Source organism: Neopsephotus bourkii, unplaced genomic scaffold (genome assembly GCF_033783945.1).
Source record: "Neopsephotus bourkii isolate Nb327-2 ecotype Australia unplaced genomic scaffold, CSIRO-AGI_Nbou_v1 NB_1638, whole genome shotgun sequence".
NCBI classification, from domain to species: domain Eukaryota; kingdom Metazoa; phylum Chordata; class Aves; order Psittaciformes; family Psittacidae; genus Neopsephotus; species Neopsephotus bourkii.
The window spans coordinates 2506338-2528990 of record NW_026902113.1 but is presented as its reverse complement, the minus strand read 5'-3'; the positions used below and the strand labels follow the sequence as shown (position 1 = coordinate 2528990).

Here is a 22653-nt window from a genome sequence, read left to right as displayed (position 1 = left end):
GCCAGCTTGGACAGAGGCTTGGATGACGTGGTTTAGTGTGAGGTGTCCCTGCCCATGGCAGGGGGGTTGGAACTTGATGATCTTAAGGTTCTTTCCAAACCTAACTATTCCATGATTCTATGATTCTATTCTCTTCTGCATGTTTCTTCTCAGACTCTCTTGTAATGCTTGTCTTTTTTCTTCACAACACTTTCCATTATTGTCTTATGATTTGAGAAATAGAAAACACAATAACCGAATGCATGCCGAACTCAAAAAGAGTGAGGTCATCGACCACATTTTTTAACTAACTTCTTGTAGTGCCAGGGATTGCACCACTTTAAGGGGACACAAAAGGTGCTTCAGTAAGAAATTCATCCATTCTGAAATTAAAGGTAGATTTAAATGAATTAATTAACTTTTTTTTTATGATAGCTGAACTGTTTTTGTCCAGTGAACTTGGCTCAGATGCTTCCCATCATTATTACTTATTTATAGGTAAAATGTAATTTATTTTTAGAAAAAAAAAAAGAAAAAAAAAAGAAAAAAGCAGCCCATTCTTTGCTTACAAGAGTTTTTTATTTATGTCACGTAAAAGGAAGGGAGTGGGAAATTGTATGCAATATACATGAAATATGAATAAGGAAATGTAGTTCTTGCTGTGTTTCTAAAGATACAGCTCTGGATTGAATTTGCAATGAGATTTGCAGGAAGGTGAGGAGCGAGTAACAGTTATACCAACCACTGGCTTCTTTCAGCTAAATTCAGCAAAGCTCTAGGTGCTCTGAATTACTTTTTCTGCTTCCAGAAATGAATTCATCCCATACTCTTTTCCTTTTAGTATTAAATACTGGAATGTGGAATGCTTTCACTTGGGTTTTCTGAGTGGAGATCGTTTTCTGTTGCTTTTCTTGTATGTGGAGTTATTGGGCATCTCTATAGAGTTTTTCTTTGGGCAGCATGAGGAGATTTTGGTTTTCGGCATAATAAACTAAAGTTTAGACTTTGGGATGGTTCACTTCCTCTGCTTACTGCAGAAAAAAACTATTCAGGGTGACCTCTGGAGTCTTGAACAGTTGGACTAATGTTGAACACGGAGTTGAGTGGGTTGATTAGATACTTTCTAAAACTGTCCAATATGTTTGCTTAATATCCTTTTATCAGTGTGGTATTGAAGCATTGCACAAACTCCTAGATTAAATGACGGGACTTCTTTTTTTTTCTCATTCTCTCCTAGTTGATGTTCCACTTTATTATTTGCATATGAGACTATCTTGCATCCATTGATTTTTTGCTGCATACAGAAACTGATGTACAATAAACCAGTGAAAGTCAAAGCTCAGCACTCAGCAAGGAGCACTCAAACCACTGGCTTCTGCTCTAGCAGTCCTCTGAGTGGAGTGGCCTTGACCTGTGTTGCTCTGCTCCTTAACAGAGGCTTTCCAAATATTTGAAACCCAGTTTGATGACATCTTGTGTGAACATAATTACCTTACTTCATCCGAGCCTTTTTTTTTTTTTTTTAAGTAAGTTGTGGATTTGTATTTCACCCAAGCTGGCCAAAGCATAAGATGACATTTTAGGGTTTTTTTGGAAGACCAACACTCCCATGGATTTTAGGTAGGTTTTGTTGTATTTGTGTTGTGAGGAAGATTTTTAGTGTAATGCAGAGAGAAATCTGCTAAGCAGAACAGAGCTGGAGACAGGTAGCTGTGGTTTAGGTCTCAAATTCAGTTTAAACTTCCACAGCCTGAAGTACTTCAGAGCACTTTTACTTCCAGAGGTGATGTTGAATGGATTCTTTTCAGTCTCCTTGTATCTACTTCATTTCTGTATGTTCATGGTGGTGGTAGGTGAAATCAGGAATCTGCATCAGGAAGATCCATCTGTTACCTGTCATATTCTGATTTCTCTGCATTACCAGTAATTGTGAAAGCTCAGTAAAAAAAAAAAAAAAAATAAAAAAGAAGGAGGAAAGAAAACTGAATGCTTTAAAAGGCATAGAGAGTGGATGTATTTTTTATTAGCTTAATTAAACAATCTTCAGAAATAATTTCTTTAGTGGCTAGAAGAATAAAGGTTTTTGTTCCTTTTTCTTCCCCTTTTACTCTGCAGAGAAAATAGTGATTGTCTGGCCTCAATTTAATATCCATGTTATTACTTTAAAAATGGTCAGCAGTACTAGAAGACAACCTGCTCTTTGTACAGGTTTGCTTGCTATGGGATGTGTGAATGGAAATTTGTCACTTTTGGAAATAGAATGCGAATCCAAGCTTTGTGTGGCAAGTCCATCTTGGCATTCAGCTTGTGTTCCTCTTGTGTTATTTCCAGTTTCTATAGCCATCTTTCATTCGGTTGCTGGATGGTGGAAAAGGAAAGAATTTGGAAAAACAGCTATATACAGTATATACAACTATAGTATTTTAATTTGGTAAATGTTTGTTATATGAACACTGAAGTTTCTGTGGTTTGAGGAACCAGAGAATCCCTAGAAATAGGTGATATAGCTACCAAAGGTCAGGAGAGTCAAGAGAGTATGCACTGTAATTTTCTGAAGTCCCTTTAAAGTACATTAAAAATGTTGCACCAGATTAAGTGGTACTCCTTTATGTTTTCTAAAATCCTTTGACAAGATTCCTTGCTGCAGATTATGAGCTGTGGTAAAGCGGTGTTGAGTGAAAGATGAAATAGGATATTGGCTTATTCCCAGGAACCAAGGAACAGCCATAGATGGATGTTTTCATGATGGAAAGGAGCTAAGCATGGAGTAATCCAGCAGTATATTCCTGTCAGAAGGGGAATTTTATTACACTGCTGGGCTTGACTCAGAGGTGAAAGACAGCTGAAGAGCGGTGATAGCACAGAGAAGAGAGACAAACACTGTCCTACATCCTGAAAAAATTGGACCATGTGCTCTGGGAATGTAAACATACCCTTTGTATTTCAGAGAACCAGAAATGGAAATGGCAGTTGAGGTGGAGGTTTTTTTTCTGAAAATATAATTTGGTTGGGGTTGTTGGATTTTAGGGTAAGACCTCTACACTTATTTGTTATATCTGCAAGGCAAAAGAGAGATTTTGAGCACTGATTGCCTGGGTAGACAGCTATCTGTCTACCAGAGTCTGGTGTATCTCTATGCAAAGTTTGTGCAGCTTTTCCCCTGTCACATAGGGGAAATTCCCCTGTATTCCCTAGAGAATTTCAAAGTAGGGTGCCTTTTCAGCATGTTCTGGTTCAGTCGATTTTAAACTGTGTATTAACTATGTTTTACATATGTTAACTGTGTAAACATTAATATGTTTTACACATGTTAACTGTGTAAAAACTATGTTTTAAACTGCTGCCCTGAATAGCTTTCATTTTACACCTAAAACCAGGGAGGTCTGGGAAGAAGGGTGCTGTGTTTTTCAATTTTTGCTACAGTATTTTAGTTTTATGGTGTATTATTCTTTCCAGGCAATTTATTACTATCTGCTGGCAGGTTTTGAATGTGGATAAAGAAGGTGACAATATTGTCTCTAATGAGTGTTGGTTTAAAAATAAATGAAGAAGTTAAGAAAATGCTTGGGGAGAAGCATTTCACATCTGAGGTTAATTATCACATATGAGAGCAAGAAGGGTTCATTTTAAGAAAATAAAACCTAGCAGAATGAACAAGGGCTGTGGTAAAGGAAGTAAGGTACAATTAAAAGAAACTGAAGAGGAGCAATACTAGCAAGAGTGTCTCTGCTTTTAAAATGTCTTCCCAAATGTGGCAGCTTTACAAGCTGAAGTGAAATTAATATTTTAAACATGCAATTCCACTGTTATCAGAAGGCTAATGCCTCAGGACCATAATAGGACATCTCTTCATATCTGAGGCATAACTTAAATATATCCTTGTCCAGCACTGCTTGAGTTTTCTTTCTCCTTTCCTTTTTACTTCTTGGTCAACAATATTCAATCAGGACTTTTTCTTGTCTCTCAGTGCAGTATCCCACAGATTGACCTATTCCAGCAAGCAAAGCAGAATGCTCCATGAGATGCTGTTACTAAAGGCTGCCAAGTTAGGTTTACCCATGATTTCACAGATTTAGGCAGTTTTTTACCTGGTGCGCCTACCTACAGTGTTCAGCTGTGGTGACTACTGGTGGTGTCACTTCCCTGGCCACAAACAGCCTGAAATTGTAGCTCCACAAGTATGAACTGCCCAGTTATTCCACATTATATATCTGAGGTTTTCTGCCTTTATTTCAAGGTCGCCTGCTTCCAGCAGCGTTAAGCCTTACATGTACTAAAGCGCTATTAAATGGGATTAAATGTACCTCACTGAGAATCCCTTGTAGTTGCATCTTGTGGTTTTTTTCTTTTAAAGGTCAAGCTATGGTATGCAAAGTATGTTTTGTACATTATTGTGTGTACTATTCAGAAGAGTGTAACTACTTTTAGAAAAAGGTTCTGAGCTGTCAGATACTTTAAAGGACTTGAATTTCAAAGTAGGGTTGGAGAGCACAGGGGAAAATTCTTCTCAGCTTTTTACAGTTGACTACTCTTGTAGGTAGAAGTTCATCATCAGAATCATGAGGCTTACATCTTCTAGGTGTGTGCCATAGTTGTATAAGGTTTTGCAGAGGCAAGAAGCGTTGGGTGTAGAGGATGATAGATGACAGTACAGTAAATCAGAGTTGCTGCAGAGTTTATGGGCTGTTGCTGCATCATCAAGAGCTCATGCCATTGAACTTTGACATTTCAGCTCTGGAATTTGCTGATGAAGAATGGACTGCTACACTGCAATGGTTGATCTTCCTGTCACTCTGATACATTGTACTCAGATGTTATTGTCTTTTAAAGCTGTTTTTTAATATCAGACGTTGATATTTATTAGAAAGGAACCTAAATCAAAATGAGCTGTCTGAACACTTGACTTCTTCACATTCTAAAGAAAATACGTAACTCAGGCTAGTTTCTAATCCTTACACTTGTTTGCACTAATCTCTTTAGTATATTTTTCTCTTGGGTGTGAAGTGATTTTATAAGCGTGAATCCATTAACCGTAAATTACTACTGTACTAAATCAGATTCTATGTCTCTGATATATTGTGGCTTTACTCAGAGGAGCAATGCAAATATAGTCTTATCTCTAGTATATAGACATACTTTCCTGTTGCCTGATTTAATAATCTTTATCCCTACTCAAGTTTATGTAATAAATGCTCATACAGAAAAGAATTTTTATTAAGCTACCTTGTTACAGCGTGCATGCAGCTATGTGATACTTCCAAGTATTAAAATTATTTGTCTAAATCCAAACCTTTTCTAAATCCTGGTCAGAGAATGAGAAAAGAAACAGTCCTTTGAAGAGGTCCCTGTGCTTTTCTTGTTTATAAGGCACCTAAAAGAAAGCTGTTCACCTCTCATAGTAGGCTGAACAGCCTCAGAACCCTAGAGGACATGCCACTGAGATGTGCTCATGGTGGGTTGACCCTGGCTGGACACAGGTGCCAACCAAAGCCACCCTGTTACTGCCCTCCTGAGCTGGACAGGGGAGAGAAGATGTAACAAAAAGCCTGTGGGTCAATAAAAGGACAGGAAGAGATCATTCATCAATTGCCATCATGAGCAGAACAAGCTTGACATGGGGAAATCAGTTTATTATCAATCAAATTTCAATAGAATAATGAGAAATAAAAACTAAATCTTAAAACACCCCTCCCCCTGTGGCAGAGGCGGCAGGGAATGAGGGTTGTGGTCTGTTCATCTCATGTTAGGTATGTACATGGTTTTTTATATTAAAAATATATATAAAAGGGCTGAATTACAGACCTCGGGGTATCCTGTCTCCAACAGGGGTCAAAAACAGTGTCTAAAAAAAACTATGGGGCTAGTGAAAAGAAGAAGCCATACTTTTCTAGGAAAGTAGAACTTCAGAAACTTGGTATTTACTACCAGCAGGGGATTTCTGTTCGCTGAATTTGTCCAGGTACCCCTTGAATCTATTGTTAATATTTAGCACTTGTTACAGAATGATTTACTTCATCTGAAAATGGCTGTTTGCCCTGTGTTGTGTGCTTTCTCTCCATCAGCCTTTAAATAACCACTGGACTTTCAGTGGGAGAGAGAAAAATCTTTTACTATTTCTTGAAGAAAATGTTTGTCAGGTCATTACCCTTCCAGGTTCACATCAACAGGCATGAACTTTTCACCAGGCTGTGGGCAAGGAAGTACTCTCTAAAATGAAATTGGTTTTAACTGCTTCTGTATGAAAGCATTTGCACAATATAGTCAGTGATCTTGGAGAAAATACTGCTCAGCAGTATGTAAATAAAAAGCTATGACAGTCCAGGTCTCAGAAGTGCCTCCAGGGCAGTCCCAGAAGACACATCAGTTTCAACCATAATGTCAGTTAACAGTCTTAAAGATGACTTATTTCATACTTGGTGTTAGATGTGCACGTTCTGATAAAAAACCCCACATGAGTAGAAATACTCTTATTTGTACCTTTCAAGTGCTGCAAAATGAAATACTTAAGGGATATTCATTATGGGCTTTTCTCACTTCTAATGCAGTAAGTGTCATTGATTATTTGGAAATGTTGTAATGTGTACAGCTGGTTTTGGCTTGTTACAGAGCTTCAAGCTTCAGCTGTAACCCTCTTTTAATTTTAGCATCAGCTTCTAAGGATTATGGGGGAACCATAGATCCCATACCAAAGTGGATGTTATTAAGAGGCCTATGCTATTGTCATTAAGTGGACCAAGGAATGGTAAAAAATCACCTCAGTTATAAAACTCCAGCAAAAGAAACTATATTGCTATCTGTAAAAGACAAACATCTCTCTGATGCTGTGTGGGTGGTGGGCCTGCAAGCTCCCCATCAGCTGCGCTAACTTTAGACGTGAAGGTAGTAGTAACCAGCACCTTGATTCAGTGTCCAGGCCTGTGAAGTGGGTCATTATCACACCCTGCATGCTTTCAGTTTGTACAAGCTCTAACTTAAACCATCAGATTCAAGGCAGGGAGTAGTCATGGTCTGTAGGTTGTTACTAGTTTGCTGAGGGAGGCATATCTTGTGACTGCTGTGTGTGCTTTGTAGTAGTAAAAGGACATGGGACTATCACCAGCTTTAGTGACTGACTGGTAATGGAGAACTGCAGGAGAAGCATGAATACTGAGTAACATGATCTGGGGTTTGTCTTCTCTCATGAGATAGATATGTCCCTGTTAATAATTTGCAGCATCAAATTATAGGCAATAGGACTAGGAGATGTGGACATCTTAGCCAGCTCCTCTTCACCAGTTCCTCTCCGCCAGGCAAAGCCAGCTGTCCCCAAACCATTCCTGCCACTTGTTTATCTCAGCTGTTCTTCAAGATCTCTGGTGATGGAAAACCCAAGCTGTTTTTCAGATGTTTGTTTCCAGATGGTCACTGTCATCAGATTTAGAATTTTAAGGTAATTTTTTCTACAGCCTATCACTTTCTGTCCCTTAGCATGGCATAGAGGTTCAGACCATGTGTCTGTCTAATCTCTGATTGGACTAAATATATATTGGGGGTTTTTATATATGTTACTATATATTTTAAATATAACAATATATATTTTTATAAAATGTCTTTCAAGTTCTATTATGTTGTATACTACATATATTGTTATATTTTTATATAGGTATATGATAAAGAAGAGAAGAAGAATATAATGTCCAAATAATCCTCTTTTCTCTGAAATTCTTTCTTACCATCAGGTTTTAGGAACTTCAGAGCTACAGGATGCCTACTAATACTAGACCCAAATACAGACAAATTATTCCCTTCCTTTTACACCACTGCTGTATTACACCACTGTTGTTCTTCCTTCAGACTTGTATATATGAAACAAAACCTACTTGTACTTTATTTCATGTCTTCTAGACATTGTTCAGCTCTCTAATCATTCTCTGTTCTAATTGCAGTAGTTCTGTATTGTGCTTGAAGTGTGGGGCCTGTGTTGCCACAAGGGTGCATTAACACCGGTATTATTTTACACCTACCCCTCCAAATCAATCTAGGCCATTTCCAGCTTTTAATGTGTGTTTGCTTATTCTTTCTTAGGTGCAAGCCCTTTACTTCTTGTTTTCAAATTGCATAACATTCATTTAACATCACTTCTTGTCAGGTCCAGTCAAAATGCCAGCCTTGCTTTCCACCTGTTTTTAGTTCCTCTCAGACTAAGTTCCTATGCAGATGTAAACCACGGAGCCTAGATTCCATCATCCATCTCATTTAATGAATATATCAAGTAATACCAGATCTAAGTAAGATTTTCTGACCAAATAAGTTTTAAAACCTTAAACTGATAACTAGTTTTCCAACCAGCTGTGCTACCTCTTTATGATTTCATTCAGCCTCTTTCTCCAGTTTGCTTTTTAGAATATAATGTGTGATAGCAGCAAAAGCCTTGCTGAAGACCTCTAACATATACATGGGTCCTGCCTGGTTCACATAGCTTCTTATTCTGTCCCAGAACACCATTAGACTGTTTCAAGAGAATTTATTCTTAGGTGTTTGGTGGTGATGGTCTTATTTGGTGTTACTGCTTATCTGATCTAGCTAACTGATCATTATTGAAGTTAACAAACAGCATGTGAGAACCACAGAGGTGATTCAGAGGTGATTACTAATGGTTTCAGCATTGTTACAGCTAGTTGCTTGAGTTTCAACAAGCAGTAGATACTATCTCTGGCTCACAGAAGAATCCATAATGCCTAAATGATTTCTGGGATATAAATGCACCACAAAGATAGTCAAATGTGTATGTTTTGACACAGAATGGTTACTAATCATTTTACTGCAGACACTGACACATGGGATTACTGTATAATTTAAGAAAATGTACTTGAGCATTTTTTTGTTCTGTGGCAGATTTAACTGCATGGACATAGCAGGAAATGAGAGGAGCTTTATTTAGCTCAGCAAAGTGAAGGCTGAGAGAGCATATGATTGCTATGTGTTTATGTGTTGCAGGTAACCATTGTCAGGAGAAGGTGCTACTTAATCTGAAATACAATTCTGGTTCCTAAACAAAACCAAACAGATAAAAATTGGCTGTTATTAAATTTAGGCTGAAAATTTGATGAATGTTTCTAGAAAAATCAAATTCTGGATTATTCTTTCAGTGGGATTATAAGAGAAAATAGAATTCCATCAAGACAGCAATTTCCTTGGAGGCAGTCTGATATTTTAGTGGGAATTGTTTGAGATGGTGTCTGTTCTTGTAAGGGACTTGACTTCTTATCCTTCTGTGGTCTATGTTCCTACTAAATTATACACATTAAAGGACACATTAAACTCACCTAATCAGCTGGGATTCTTTTTCAAACAATGGAAAAATGTAGATGCTCCACATGAAAATTTATGCTATTTTAGAATAAATATTAAAGGTAGATGGGAGAATTGTCTCTCCTTATCTACAGAGTAGATCAAGATGACTAATTTATACTAGACTCCTACTGTTCCTTTAGGGGAAGTGAGATGAGTGCGGTAACACCCTATATAGTTCACAAAATCAACCTTACTATGAAGTGGAAAATACAGTAGAGACTGTGTGATCCTTGGTGCTCCCTGGCTTTTAATTTCTTGTTTTCAGAACTCTGTCCTGTAATATGGTATCCAAAATGATGACAGTGTTCCAAGCTTGGCCATGTTGGTGTTTGAGTAATAACTATTAATAAGTATGAACACTTAGACCGTGTTTCCCCCAAGTGCATTAATAATATCTTGTAATCAACATTTATTCTGTACACCGGGAAGGCTGAGATTTTAAGTGGCTTTAAGATTTCTGTGGCTAGAATCTGTGACAACAGACACTAACATGGGTATTTTTTTTTAATTAAAAGATGGACTGAAAACACTTTGATGGTGGTGGAATAAATGTAAGAACATCAGGACAAAACCGGACTGAACATAATTTTGTAGATCATCAAATTCCTTTCCTTGCTCTTGGAGGCAGTCAAATACTCTTCTTAACAAACTCCTGTATTAATATTTATTGTGTATACCTAATTAAGCAGAAATAATAAAGCAGAATGATTTGCATTCTCTGTTACAACTAAACGTCTTTATAGTCTTGTGCTGCAAGAACCAGTTTAATTACAGACTCGTAACTTTTACTGTAATTGCAAGTGGGTGAAACAGGAAATTTATTTCATACATATAAAATATATTGATGAAGGGAAAATAAATTACACTGACGTTCCAGAGCACAGCATGAGACATGCTACAGTCCAGCAAACAATGCAGGAATCTTCTGTTTCATTCTGTAATTCTATTCCAGAAGATGAGCTACTGTCTAGGGAATGTATGTACTTAATCTCCTATTTAAGCAATGCCCTTCTTCTAAATACACACAAAAAAAAAAGAGGAAATGCTACTGGACCAAAAAGCCAATTCTAAGTATTCTTCACTAGCAATGATTACTCTTTGTTGTGATAAATCATACTGAATGTATTCCTGCTATAGGAATATAATTGGTTTCTATTATTTGAAAAATGAAAAAGAAAGTGTTTAATGAACTTCAGGTTTTGGCTGGTTAACGGGTTGTTAACATCTCAGGAAAAAATAATGACCATGATCCTGTTGAAGGGCTTATTTCCTCGTGTGAGGATCAAATACTAGCAGAATAATTTTATACTGGATTAGTTTTCCAGGGTGCATAAAGATATGTATTTTAAATCAATGCTGTTATTGTCAGTTTAAATAAGATCTGAATCTATGCTGAATGCATTTTTTTTTTAAGGTGTTTTAAAAATTATTATGATTTTTTTTATGGACTGAATTTGTTGTCTGTTCAAATGATTTCAGTATAAATAATTTAAATTATGTTTAGCATCAATTGAGTGATGCACAGATCAAGAAGAAAGAAGCAGTTGAAGCTAGACATGGAATTTGCCAGCATGCTGCTCAGTAGGATGGTTTCTGCAGTTCAGATAATTGTGCTACTGTGTTCAACAACCAGTTTATTCAAAACTGAGAAGCCAATGGGGAGCTAAGAAAGTTGGAAAATCTGCTTCCAATTCCCTCAGTCACTATGCACTTTAAAAGGTGATAGAAAGCAGCTTTGCAATGATATATACCAGCGCCCTTTGTACCATTGGATGCACAGTTTCAGGACCGTGTGTCTGGCTGGCTTAGTTGTAGTCCAGGTCAGTCTTCTTTCAGTGTGGGTAGTGCTTCACTCTGCTGGGGACCTTTGAGGCTGGGGACCTCACTGGTGAAATCTGAGGCAAAGAAAGCATTGAGTACTTCAGTCTCATCTGTGTCCTTGGCCTCTGAGTCCACCAGTCTGTTGAACAGTGAGTCCACATGAATTTCCTTAGTCTTACTTTTACATACTTCCTTTCAGAAGACACCTTTTGCTGGTCTTCACGTCTTTTGCTGCTTGAACTCCAGCTGAACTTTAAGCTTTCCTAACTCTCTGCATGCAGTTGTACTGTCTCAATGTTTCTGCCAAAATTGAGGACCAGTAGGACAAGCAGTAGAGATGTGTTATCATGAATTGAGCAGATGTGGGGAATTTAGGCTATTTATCTTAGGCTAATATAAACATAACTTAGCTAGTGTTAGGTTAATGATGCTAACCATTTTATATGCTATACATAATCTACAAGGAGAAGGAGTTTCTGCACTGGATCCTGGTGTCATGGTGCCTGTTTGCCTTTACTGACTATAAAAGTTGGAGAGATTAACCTCATTAAAACAATGTTAGTCTTTATGAGCACTCCCCATGCTATATAAGGGATGCAGCATGGCTTTTTGGATAGCAGATATTTGCAGGAGTAGATTTCATGTACACAATTGCAACGCATACAGAAGTAATGGGAGAGAAACTGATAGAATAAGGATTGAGGGATGAAGACCTATGATACCAGTTGAAGAAAAGCAAAAAAATATTTCTTAAAACGTGATGGTTTGGATCTTCAGAATGAATTTGAGTGAAATAAGGTAGAGGGAACATGGATGCTCTGGAGATTTCTAAGGTGAGAGATACTGCAGTGACTTTTGCTGGAAATGGTAATCCCATACTGATGAATGATAAAATTGCTCACCACCTGCTGACCAATACACAGCCTGCCCCAAGCTGCAGTTGGTCCCTTGCAGATAACTCCCCCCAGTTTATATACTGGGCATGACGTGCTGTGGAATGGAATACCCCTTTGGCTAGTTTGGGTCAGGTGTCCTGCTTCCTCCTGGCTTCTTGTGCCAGTCCTCAGTGGCAGAGCATGAAAGACTGAAATTCCTTGGTCAGGATAAATTATACTGTGCAACAACTAAAACATTGATCTCAGGCTAAAGCCAAAACAGCACTGCATCACCTATTAGGAAAAAAAATTAACTCTATCCCAGCCACAGCCAGGACATTATCTCTTAAGAGTTATTCAGTTCATGAATCTTAAAACCCATCAGGTTTTAAAAGTCCCCCTTACAATTTTTTCTTTCTTACTCCCCCTCCTTCCCTGCCCTGTGCTTTCTGTCTTTAGCTTCCTTCTCTTCCCTGTCTCCCACTTGATATTCATCTTACCAATGTAATTTCATATTGCATGTTTGAAAAAACCTTTCAGAAGCACATTACTGTCCTTTAAGTGATAACTTTCAAAACTGGGGAGTGGCACCTTGGTTCTCGGCTGCCCTGTCTTCTTTTTACCATTTCATTCCTGTTCCAATTTCACGCATTCATTTCCAGTAAAATATTTGTAGATGTATCAAAAGACTAGCCTCAATTTAGTGAATTTTAGGTTTTGATACCGATGTTGTCACCAAAATGTTATTTTCATTCTTTCAGTTTTCATGTTTTCTGTGAGATGTCTCCAAAGGATGTCTTTTCGTCAAATATAAATATCCGGAAATAATACATTGAAAAATTTCAACCAGCCATATAGTATATTCACCTGTGGGACATTAGCATATATCTGCACCCTCTGTTTTGAACCCACAGCAGCTGAGACAGCCTTTGTGAAGATCTGGAGGAGTAAAAGAGGGTGGGATCTAACTTTATTCCATATCGTGAAATGATAGACATAGTCTAAACTAATGCTGTGAAGTTGCCATTGTAGCATGGTATTAGTACTGTCTGCACACTGAACTATGTGATAGTTGTCAATTTCGATGTATTCCACATTCCATAGCTGTGATCCTCCTGCAACAAAACTTTTCCCTTTAGGTTGAAGACATTAGCAATTTGAAGCATTTCCAATGCTGCAGAAGACTATGTCTCTGGAACTGAGAAGGCAGAAAGGAAATTTATACTGAAGTTAAATAGAAACAATCTAGCAGAAATATCTTGTACTGCTACTTTTTTTGAAGACAGTTTGAGTCACAAAGGACTGGGTTTTTTACTGTCATATAAATACTCAAATTCATATTCATTAGTAAGTAAATGAATAAACTATTGCTTGTGGTTATTATTTTGTGGGAAATACTAAAAATACTGAAGTGTATTTGAGCGTATGTATGTAAAGAATCATTAAGCTACCATTCAGAATAAGAAAAAAGATGAAGTTGTAGTGAATATTATGTAGCTTATTAGAGTAATTCTAGAAGATAAAATTGCAGTTGAATTTCTGTTGAGGATTGGGAACTTAGTTGACTGAATTAAGAAAGTCATGAATTAGGTTTTCTTCTTGTTAAAGAGAATGTAGCATTGCTCAGCAAACAGCTTCAATACGGTTCACTTCAAGTTTTAATAAATAATTTTTAAATAATTTATTAATATAAGAGATGAGGAATGGCTGAGGGTTTAAATAGTAGAAGTAGAATAATGGACAACGCTTCAGAGCTATCTTGAAGCAAGAATTGGCAGGATTTGTTGGCAAGCAGCTGAGTGGAGGAATAGATAGGCTATCAAGGCTATGAACTGTAAAAATGAAAAGGATGATGGAGATAAGGACTAGCAGCTGCCATATAATGTATTCAACATGCTTTTATCTTGTACAGATTCAGCTTATGACTGAGAATTCAGTCATAGACGTCATAAAATCATCAGCAGGGCTAAGAGGAGAAACCATATTGAAAATGTAAGTTAGATAGATGCTGAATTAGTGATGGGGGTAAGAATACTAAGAGCAAGTGAAGTCAGGCTGCCTGCTTTCTTGAGGCAAAAAGTAGTTTAGAGAGCTTCCATATTTGTGTGGCCTGTGCAATACCTCATCCCTCATCCCACCACTGCTGACTCCTGTCACACTGTGACTTCTCTTCACTCTGAGCTGTGACTTAGCGCTAGCACAGACCAAGAGAAGAGCTTTGCATGAATAGCATTCTGAGGGATTGGTCACTTTCAAAGGGCCTCCTGAGGGCAGTGGACTCATGCTGGGTCATTGGTACTCCTCCTGCCAACTGAGCAAATGTGGGCTGTTCTCACTGCATTGTGCTGTTGATACTGGCTGTCTCAGGACTGAGGCAGTCATTGCACATCATCACTATTCTCCAGGTCATCTTTGTATTTAAATTATGTGTTTAAACAACGAGCTTGAGATTTTATACTCTTTTTTTTTTTTTTTTTTTTTAATACACACTTGTTCCAGTGAAGTCCTGCAAAATATCTGCGAGATCTACCAAAGGTGTTAGGAAGTAGTATGTTCATCCAGAGAAAACATAATTTCACTCTTGAAGCACTTCTCAAACTTAGCTGAATGTTTTCTCCTGGAAATATTCTTGTAATCAGAAAGTGAAATATTGGCACTTAAAAACACTGTAATGTTTTTCTTACTTCTTTTCTAGATTAAAATAGGAAGCCATTTTTCTGTGAAGTGACCATACATATCAGAGGGATGTGTGGGATGCCAGATGGTGATGACAATTTTTAATACAGGAGTGCTGGAAAAGCAGAGAGGGGCTTCTGTGTAAACCTAAGAACCTTACGTTTAAAGATGTTATTCTACCCATGTAGAATAAGCAGTGAAAATTGTGCAAAAGCTGTGGAGGACAAAACAGGGAGATTTTAAGTGTAATATTAACTGATGGTTGACTAAGGCTTTTTCTTCTTGCTGAAATAAAATGTAGCTGGCTGCTCATTCAAAGGCTGTGCAGTGACAGTGGTTACAAAATGCATCAAAGTCAGGGTTTCAGGTCTCTTGGCAGCGTTAAAAATGTAGAGCAGATAAATGATTAAAATATTTGTCTTAATTATTATTTTAAATGGATATGCCCTTGCATAAAACAAAACTCTTAATTTCTCTATTTCTACGCAGGCGAGGCAACGAGAACAGACTAGCGCTACGAAGACAGACCATTCTCAGGGAGAAGGGGAGGAGGCAGGCCAGTCGAGGGCCAGCCTATATGTTTAATGACCACTCAACGAGCCTTTCTCTGGATGAAGAGCGCTTTTTGGATGCAGCAGAATATGGGAATATCCCAGTGATTCGCAAAATGCTGGAAGAATGTCCCTCGCTCAATGTGAATTGTGTAGACTACATGGGGCAGAATGCCTTGCAGCTGGCAGTTGCCAATGAGCACCTGGAGATCACAGAGCTTCTGCTGAAGAAGGAGAACCTGTCTCGTGTTGGGGATGCCTTGCTTTTGGCTATTAGCAAAGGTTATGTCCGGATAGTGGAAGCCATCCTAAACCATCCCGCATTTGCTGAAGGCAAGAGGCTTACATTGAGTCCTAGCCAGTCAGAGCTCCAGCATGATGACTTTTATGCATATGATGAAGATGGGACACGGTTTTCCCATGACGTTACACCGATCATTCTGGCCGCTCATTGCCATGAGTATGAGATTGTCCACACTCTGCTGAGAAAAGGAGCTCGAATTGATAGGCCACATGACTATTTCTGCAAGTGCAGTGAATGCAATCAGAAACAAAAACATGACTCTTTCAGCCATTCAAGATCCAGAATCAATGCCTACAAAGGTCTGGCCAGCCCTGCTTATCTATCTTTGTCCAGTGAAGACCCTGTAATGACTGCCTTAGAGCTGAGCAATGAGCTGGCTGTGCTTGCCAACATTGAGAAAGAGTTTAAGGTACGTTTGAGTTTAAGGTTACAGAAGAGTTTAAGGTACATAAGAGTTTAAGGTTACAGAATTGGAAAATTCAATCAAAGCTCTTTCTCCCCTTCCTTGAGCAGAAGGAGATCAGCATCATCTTCATAAATCAGAGTATAACATTGTAAAATATATAATTGTTAAATGAATGGAAAATTTCAACCTTTGGGAATGTCTTATTCCTCTGTGCTTATTATAATTTGTGCTACTTATGTAGAATGTACGACTGAACTCATTTTGCACTTCCCATCAGGCAGAATAGTAAAGGAAGCCCTTCCAACCCCTGGGTGAAGGTGGCTTAGGACAGGGGAAAGAGGAGACTGAAGTGGTACAGTTTAGTTACTGGTGCAAGACAAATTGCACAGTTCCGTTCGACTATTATGCATTTTCATTATTTTCTCATACTTAGACTGAAAGTTTTCTCTTTGCAATGTTTTTCATTTATTCAGAAAAATGACTGTAAATAGCATCCTTCTATTCCTTCTTTAATGTACTCTGTTATTTCTACTCCATTTTCCTTCTTTTACTTATTTGTACTTCGTTGTTTGTGAACTTGGTGAAGTTAAAGACTTCTTCAGGATTATATGGAATGTTTAATGTTTCACATGTGCATATTTTTTTTAAAAAAAAAAAGAAAGAAATTAATGGTTGAGACCCAGAGATTCAAGGCCCCTTAGATCCTTGAAGCATGAGTGTTCTTTGGGATGAGTGTTCTTTGGGGCTGCTTTATTATTATGTAGATACAATGGTGCACAGCCTACAAAAGTGTTTACCACAGTTTATTTCTGTTAAGATAGTAAGAATGTAAGCTTTTTGCTCTCATAAAATGCAAAGCCAGGCCTTGTGCAAACATTGGCAGTGCTTAAACTGACTTAAGTTAGCTAAAATCCATTGGACTGGGTTTTCCTTATGGGACACTGTTGAAAGCTGATGCTAGTATATGGTACTCCTGTGACAGAGCAAGATATGTTGACTTCAGCAGGAGGAGATCAGATCCCCTCCAAAGCAGTGACAGAATAATTTGCAAATTGAGTTAGGAAGAGTTTGAAGTCGTTGTGATCAATATTTAATGTTAATGTTCTTAGCAGTGGTACAGTTCACAAGGCCATGAACCACTCTGACAGACAAACCCCTAGCTGGGATGCTGCAATTCAGGATTAATTATTCCTGTCTCATGCTCATAGGTGTACCTCTGTTGTGGCACCAACCTGTTATACAAAGCTGAAATATTTCTTGAAGAGGGAAAAGAAGGAGGCAGAATGTGCAAGGGGATCTTAAAGCCAGCAGCTGAACAGCCAGAATAAGAGCAGAGGACAATTTTTGTCAGTAAGATGAAATGCTGGGAAGAGCATTTCATTAGTGCAGCAGATTAATGTCTGCCCATGAAGTTCCCAGCAGAAATCCTTAGGACTTAAGTGGACTGAGATTTCATCCACTGCTTGCATGTACAGTTCAGCGAAGACTATTTAAACCACATAGTCTTGTTTTTTTTTTCTCTTTAGCAGCTGCTGAAGATGTGAACAAAAGGACTTGATTAACTTAAAGGAGAGTAAATTTAGAACAAATGAGAAAAACATTTTTCATATACCATAAATGCAGCCTTTTAAGTTCACAGCTATGGTGAGATAAATAGCATGTCTGATTTGTAGAGACTCTATAGCTCCGTTTACCACAGTTGAAGCAACAGAAGCTAAAATCATCATCTGGAACAGTCAGCAAGAAGTGTCCTTCAAATGTATGCTTCAGCATACAATTGATGAGATGAGTTAGGAGTGCAGTATTTGTCCCTGGTCCCACCAGTGCAGGAATAGAGCACACAGGTGAGAAGAGGTGGGCTTATTCAGAGAGCAAACTTACATAGCCTGCCTTTCAGAGTCATGAGGAGGCCCTTTCTGAGTGACTTTTGGTTTTTTAGTTCCTCTCTTGTCTCAGTTGCCTTTCAACTTCTTTCAAATTAGAGCTATACTTCTTAACGTTGTATAATGAATTACAACAGAGATTTAGAGGCCCTGTCCTTCAACAGAAACAGAAGGCATAGACAAGAGACAGAGCAGCTCCATATTGCTGGAAGTTAATCAGCCAAGCTCTGCTAGGTATGTACATACTCAGCATGTAGAAATAAATGGAGTGAAGGCAAATAGGAACAATCAGGAGCAGGAGCACAAGGCAACATGAAAATGTAACTCTCCCTTAATTTGAGATTTCACCAGGATCAGCTGACTGGCAACATAAGGTCTTTTGGGAATGTTTTTATAGGTACAAAAATCATGTGGTGGTTCTGAATAAATATTAAGGACCATGGAGTATGTTTATATGTTAATTGATAAGAGTTTACATTTACGCTATTGATAAGTGATAACTTCGACAATATCTAGACGGGCTGGGGGCTTGACTGGGAAATACCTGTCTCAGGTTCAGTGTAGACAATACAAAGGCTGTGCAAGCAAGTTGCAGAATATGGATACTATCATGTTTACTGAGTCTGGGCTTGTCTGTGCTCCTGCAGGCTCAGATCCCTGCTTGCAGCAATTTATCTGAAAATTATTACTCTTGGTTTATTTTACGAGTTTCCTGCAGTTATCTGGATAGTATGGTCCCGGCAGGAAACTGTGGTTTTCATAAAAATGTGTTACACATGTTAGTGCATAATCAAGTATATTTTTAGTGCATAGATTAGCTGGACATGCAAACTTTAGCTTCACCTAAGGTTGGCCTCAGCTATTTAAAGTATTTCAAACCTTACTTAAATAAAATGGTACTTAGTGGTAATACACCATTTAAGACACCTATTATATAGTGTTGATGGGGTATTTGTCTGCAGGGGAGATTCCTAGTAGGTGGCTGCAGCCAGTGAAACACGTAAATCCCAGGTCTTCCTCAGAGGGAATGGAAAGGGTTAATGTTCAACTGTGATGCTGGTTGTTTCCTATCTTATAAATTACTCCTCTCTCCTGTATTACACCATCACTTAATGTCAGAGATAACACTGACCATGAAACTGTGATTCATGCAAAATAGGAGATGCCATAATCACTAGAAACCACTATTCTCTATTCTACACCTCTGTAATGGTGTCATTTAGCATTACACACATGTTGCATTTGGTTTCAGATACAGTTTTTGCAAGTATGGTGGAAGATCATTTTTTATTAGGAGTAAGAACAAAAAAGAAGATGACTTCTGCAGGAAAACTAACTGGACAGATGTGTCAAGCAGAGTTTAAGAATACTGTACCAAGGAAACAGCTATTTCAGGCTCCCTGAGTAATTCTGAGATCTTCAGGATTTTATCTTTTTGACATGACTAAATGTGCAGCTTTACAGGTTTGATATTATACAGAATATTTTTATTTGGGGGGATAGTGCTCATATTTTTTGCCATCTAAATTGTTTACCCACCCTAGGGCTAATATCTCTACTATGTCCGTAAGGATGCAGATGATATCTGACAAATGTTGTCCTGCAGAGATGTGGCCTAGAGTTTTGAGAGGGACATCTGTGTCCCACTGCTATTCAAAATGGATAAAAGATTCTCATTTAGTACAAAGTCCTCTGCAGCTATAATGGCAGCAGAGTCTTTTATTGTTTAATGGGGTGGAATGGAAAATGTATTTTTAAATTAAGCACAGACATGTTACTGTTTCTGCAAATTAATGCCCCTAATAAGGTTGTCTGAGTTTGCTTTTCTGATGAGAAGCAAAATTCCAATTTATCAGCTCAAAGCTGATTTCCTGTTTGTTTTCATTTATACAACTCCCACTACAAAAATCGGATCTCTTGCTTAAGGGTATTGACAGCTCTCTTAAAGAAAAGGTAACATCATCTTTTAGAGAAGAACTGAGGCACTGCAGTCCACCTCTGTAAGGGAAATAATGTGTTTATCTACCTGCTAAGATGCCGAAATCCAACATTCAGGTCCCACTTAAAATGCAGTTTGAAATCCTAAATCCTTGCATAGCAGTACCCGTGTTTCTGGTCTTGGCCCCTGCAGTTCACTAAGCAGGGCCAGGGCATGGTCTGGAGCATGCTCCATCTCATCTGTGGGGTTCAGTGTCAGCTCTGTCCTGAGAGCCTTTTCATCCCAGGCAGACTGGGGGACAGCAGGAGCTTGTGACGGATGACAGGAGGCTACATAGAGAAGGCCCCTTTCTTCTGGGAGAAACAGCCATGCTGATGCTCTCCTGCTCTCCTGGCCATGCTCTCCTGCTCACATATGGCCAGAGGTGAGACAAATCATGGCCAGCTGAGTGACCACGGCCTGCTTGTTCCCTTACCTGGGACAACATGGCAGTCCATGGCTGCTCCTACCACAAAGGGCAGGTGACCCCACTCGGCAGCAGCCACTGTCACCCCCGCTCCTCCTGTTATTCCTCTGCCACCAGCACCTCGTTCCCTTGGTTCCTCATCTTCTCAGTGCTAACCCCAAAACATCACCTTCCTTTTGCAGAGCGGCAGCAGCCAGTGCTGCCCCTTCATCTTTGGTGTAGCAAAATTTGGTAAAACTGTGTTTTAACTAAACTGCTGAAGAGCCCTGAGCCAATGTTGCCACATGCATGTTGTCACATGTGTGCTGTATTGCCAAATTAAAGGCTGATTCTTTTTAGAGCCTCCAACTATACTTCAGTTGCAAACTTTCTTTCCAAGTCTCCCAGGACTGCTTTTTTAATTCATTAAGTTTCAATTTGCAGTGAAGGAAAACTTGCGGAATTAATTGTGTGTCTTTGGCCATTTTCAAAACCAAGTTAAGCCAAAAAGATTCCCATGTTCCCTTGACTCACATTAATGATGAGAGACATGGGAGACTCTGGGAGAAGGGGAACTTTCAGTGCATGTGTGACAGAGTGTATTAATAATTTTTGCTGTCATTACATATTGAAGTGGACCAAGGAGACAAAGGGCAAAAGGCAGCCAGTGCAGTGGTCTCTGCAAGTTAACACACTTGATTTCTTAGAACCAAAGATGCCCAGATAGAGCTCCCTGACTAATGTTCAGGCCCTGACAAATCCTCCTGTAGCAGTTTAAGACATTATCGTCCCATCTGTCCTCTATAACCTTCCCTGGAAGGATAAATTCTTCATAAGGAATCTGTCTGAAGACAGTGACCTGTGAACTGGAGTGGGGCCATGCGCTGCCTTCAGCTGACTGCTAGGTGACAGAGATGCTGTGCCGTGACTGTGGTGGAGGCATGGTGCTGGGCAGCCCTCAGCTCCCCAAAGCTCATCTGCTGTAATCTGAACAGTGAGGACATTTCAGCTCAGCTAATGCCACTCATCACAGCTGTGGCAGTATTTCGCAGGAGGGGAAGCTGGTTAAGTGCATTTGCAAATGAGAAAATAAACAAGTGAAGTTTATTAATGAATTTACTGGCTGCTAATATATATATATAATACCATATACAAACCTAAGTTGAGAAGGGGTAATTCTACTGAGTGTGAGTGGGGATATCTGGCATTTCTAAAACTGCCTATTCAGTGATCATTCTGGTAAACAGGACTACACTCAGACAAAAATCATATTCATCATTAAATGTTGTATATGATTTTTTTTTGAGACTACCCAAAGGCATTGGGCTCCACTGGAAGTCACCTGAAATGGAAAATACTGATGAGGAGTGTGTGTGAGTGTGCATGTACAAATACGTCCTACCAGAAAATATGTGCACACCAGTATATTACAAATATAATACACTATTTTTAGGAGTTATTTCTGAAGGCCAAATTATTTTGCTCCTAAGTGTATTGAAAATTACTCCTATTTTCATTTGAGGTTCAAGGGTCAGATATCAGTGTTGGAACAGTTCATGGTACCTAATAGTACAAGGGTGCATAAGTTGACTTATGCACTGTTTTTTCTTTTGTCTGTGAACCTCAAATAGCTGCTTTTCCTTTCATTTTAAAGAGGACATTTATGCATTAAGATGACTGAATACTGAATCTTATCTTACCTGCTGCTATAAAGATGAAAGCCAAACAGAAGATGATATATTACTCTCAAAAAATGTCTTTCTTTAGTGCCAAGAAGTCTGGATTTTGGTTAATCTTTCTTATTACTCTTCTGAAGAGAGGGAAAATAAATAATACATTGAAAATATGTAGCATGTCATGAAATTGTTAGTTTTAGTATTTAACTTCTCTTGTCTTTGTAGAGAAATTAAAGTTCCTTTCTCTCGTATAACGGATCTGAGCTATCTTGCTTACATTACAGTATTAAAAAAATAAATCACTAACACTTTTATGTAGACATACAATAGTGTGTATAACTATTTGTCTGTGAATGTTTGCATCTATCTAAGTAAAGTGAAATGTAAAACTTGGACGCAATCCTTTAATATATTAAAGTAATAAACTGGTATTGTGGTCTTGTGAGTAATCAAGCAGAAACATGCATGAAGTATAGCCTCAGCAAATAAATTAGGGTATTCTATATACTCAAAATAATGGTTTATCTTCCATGGTGTGCATCTTCCATTCCTGCATGAAGGAAGTAATTAAAAAGAAGGGACTAAATAGAGACTAAGAGTGGGAGAAGAGGGAATGCTATGAAGAACAGACTGGAAGAGGGGAAAATGTGTCACTACAATAAAAGGATTCCTAGAAAAATACTTGGAACATAAACCATAGACTACATGAACTGTCCTGTATGGTGTGGGGTGGTTTGGAGGGTTTTATTTTTATTCTTTGGGAAA

At 38.4% G+C, this 22653-nt stretch overlaps 1 protein-coding gene across 1 annotated transcript in view; it reads left to right on the top strand.

Annotated features, from left to right (window-relative positions):
* The window catches only part of TRPC6 (transient receptor potential cation channel subfamily C member 6), an 84788-nt gene that overhangs the window by 36158 nt on the left and 25977 nt on the right, over nt 1–22653 (top strand). Inside the window, exon 2 of the mRNA XM_061374642.1 lies at nt 15174–15948. Within this exon, the coding sequence (XP_061230626.1) occupies nt 15174–15948 (775 nt within the window). The remainder of the gene's footprint in view (nt 1–15173; nt 15949–22653) is intronic.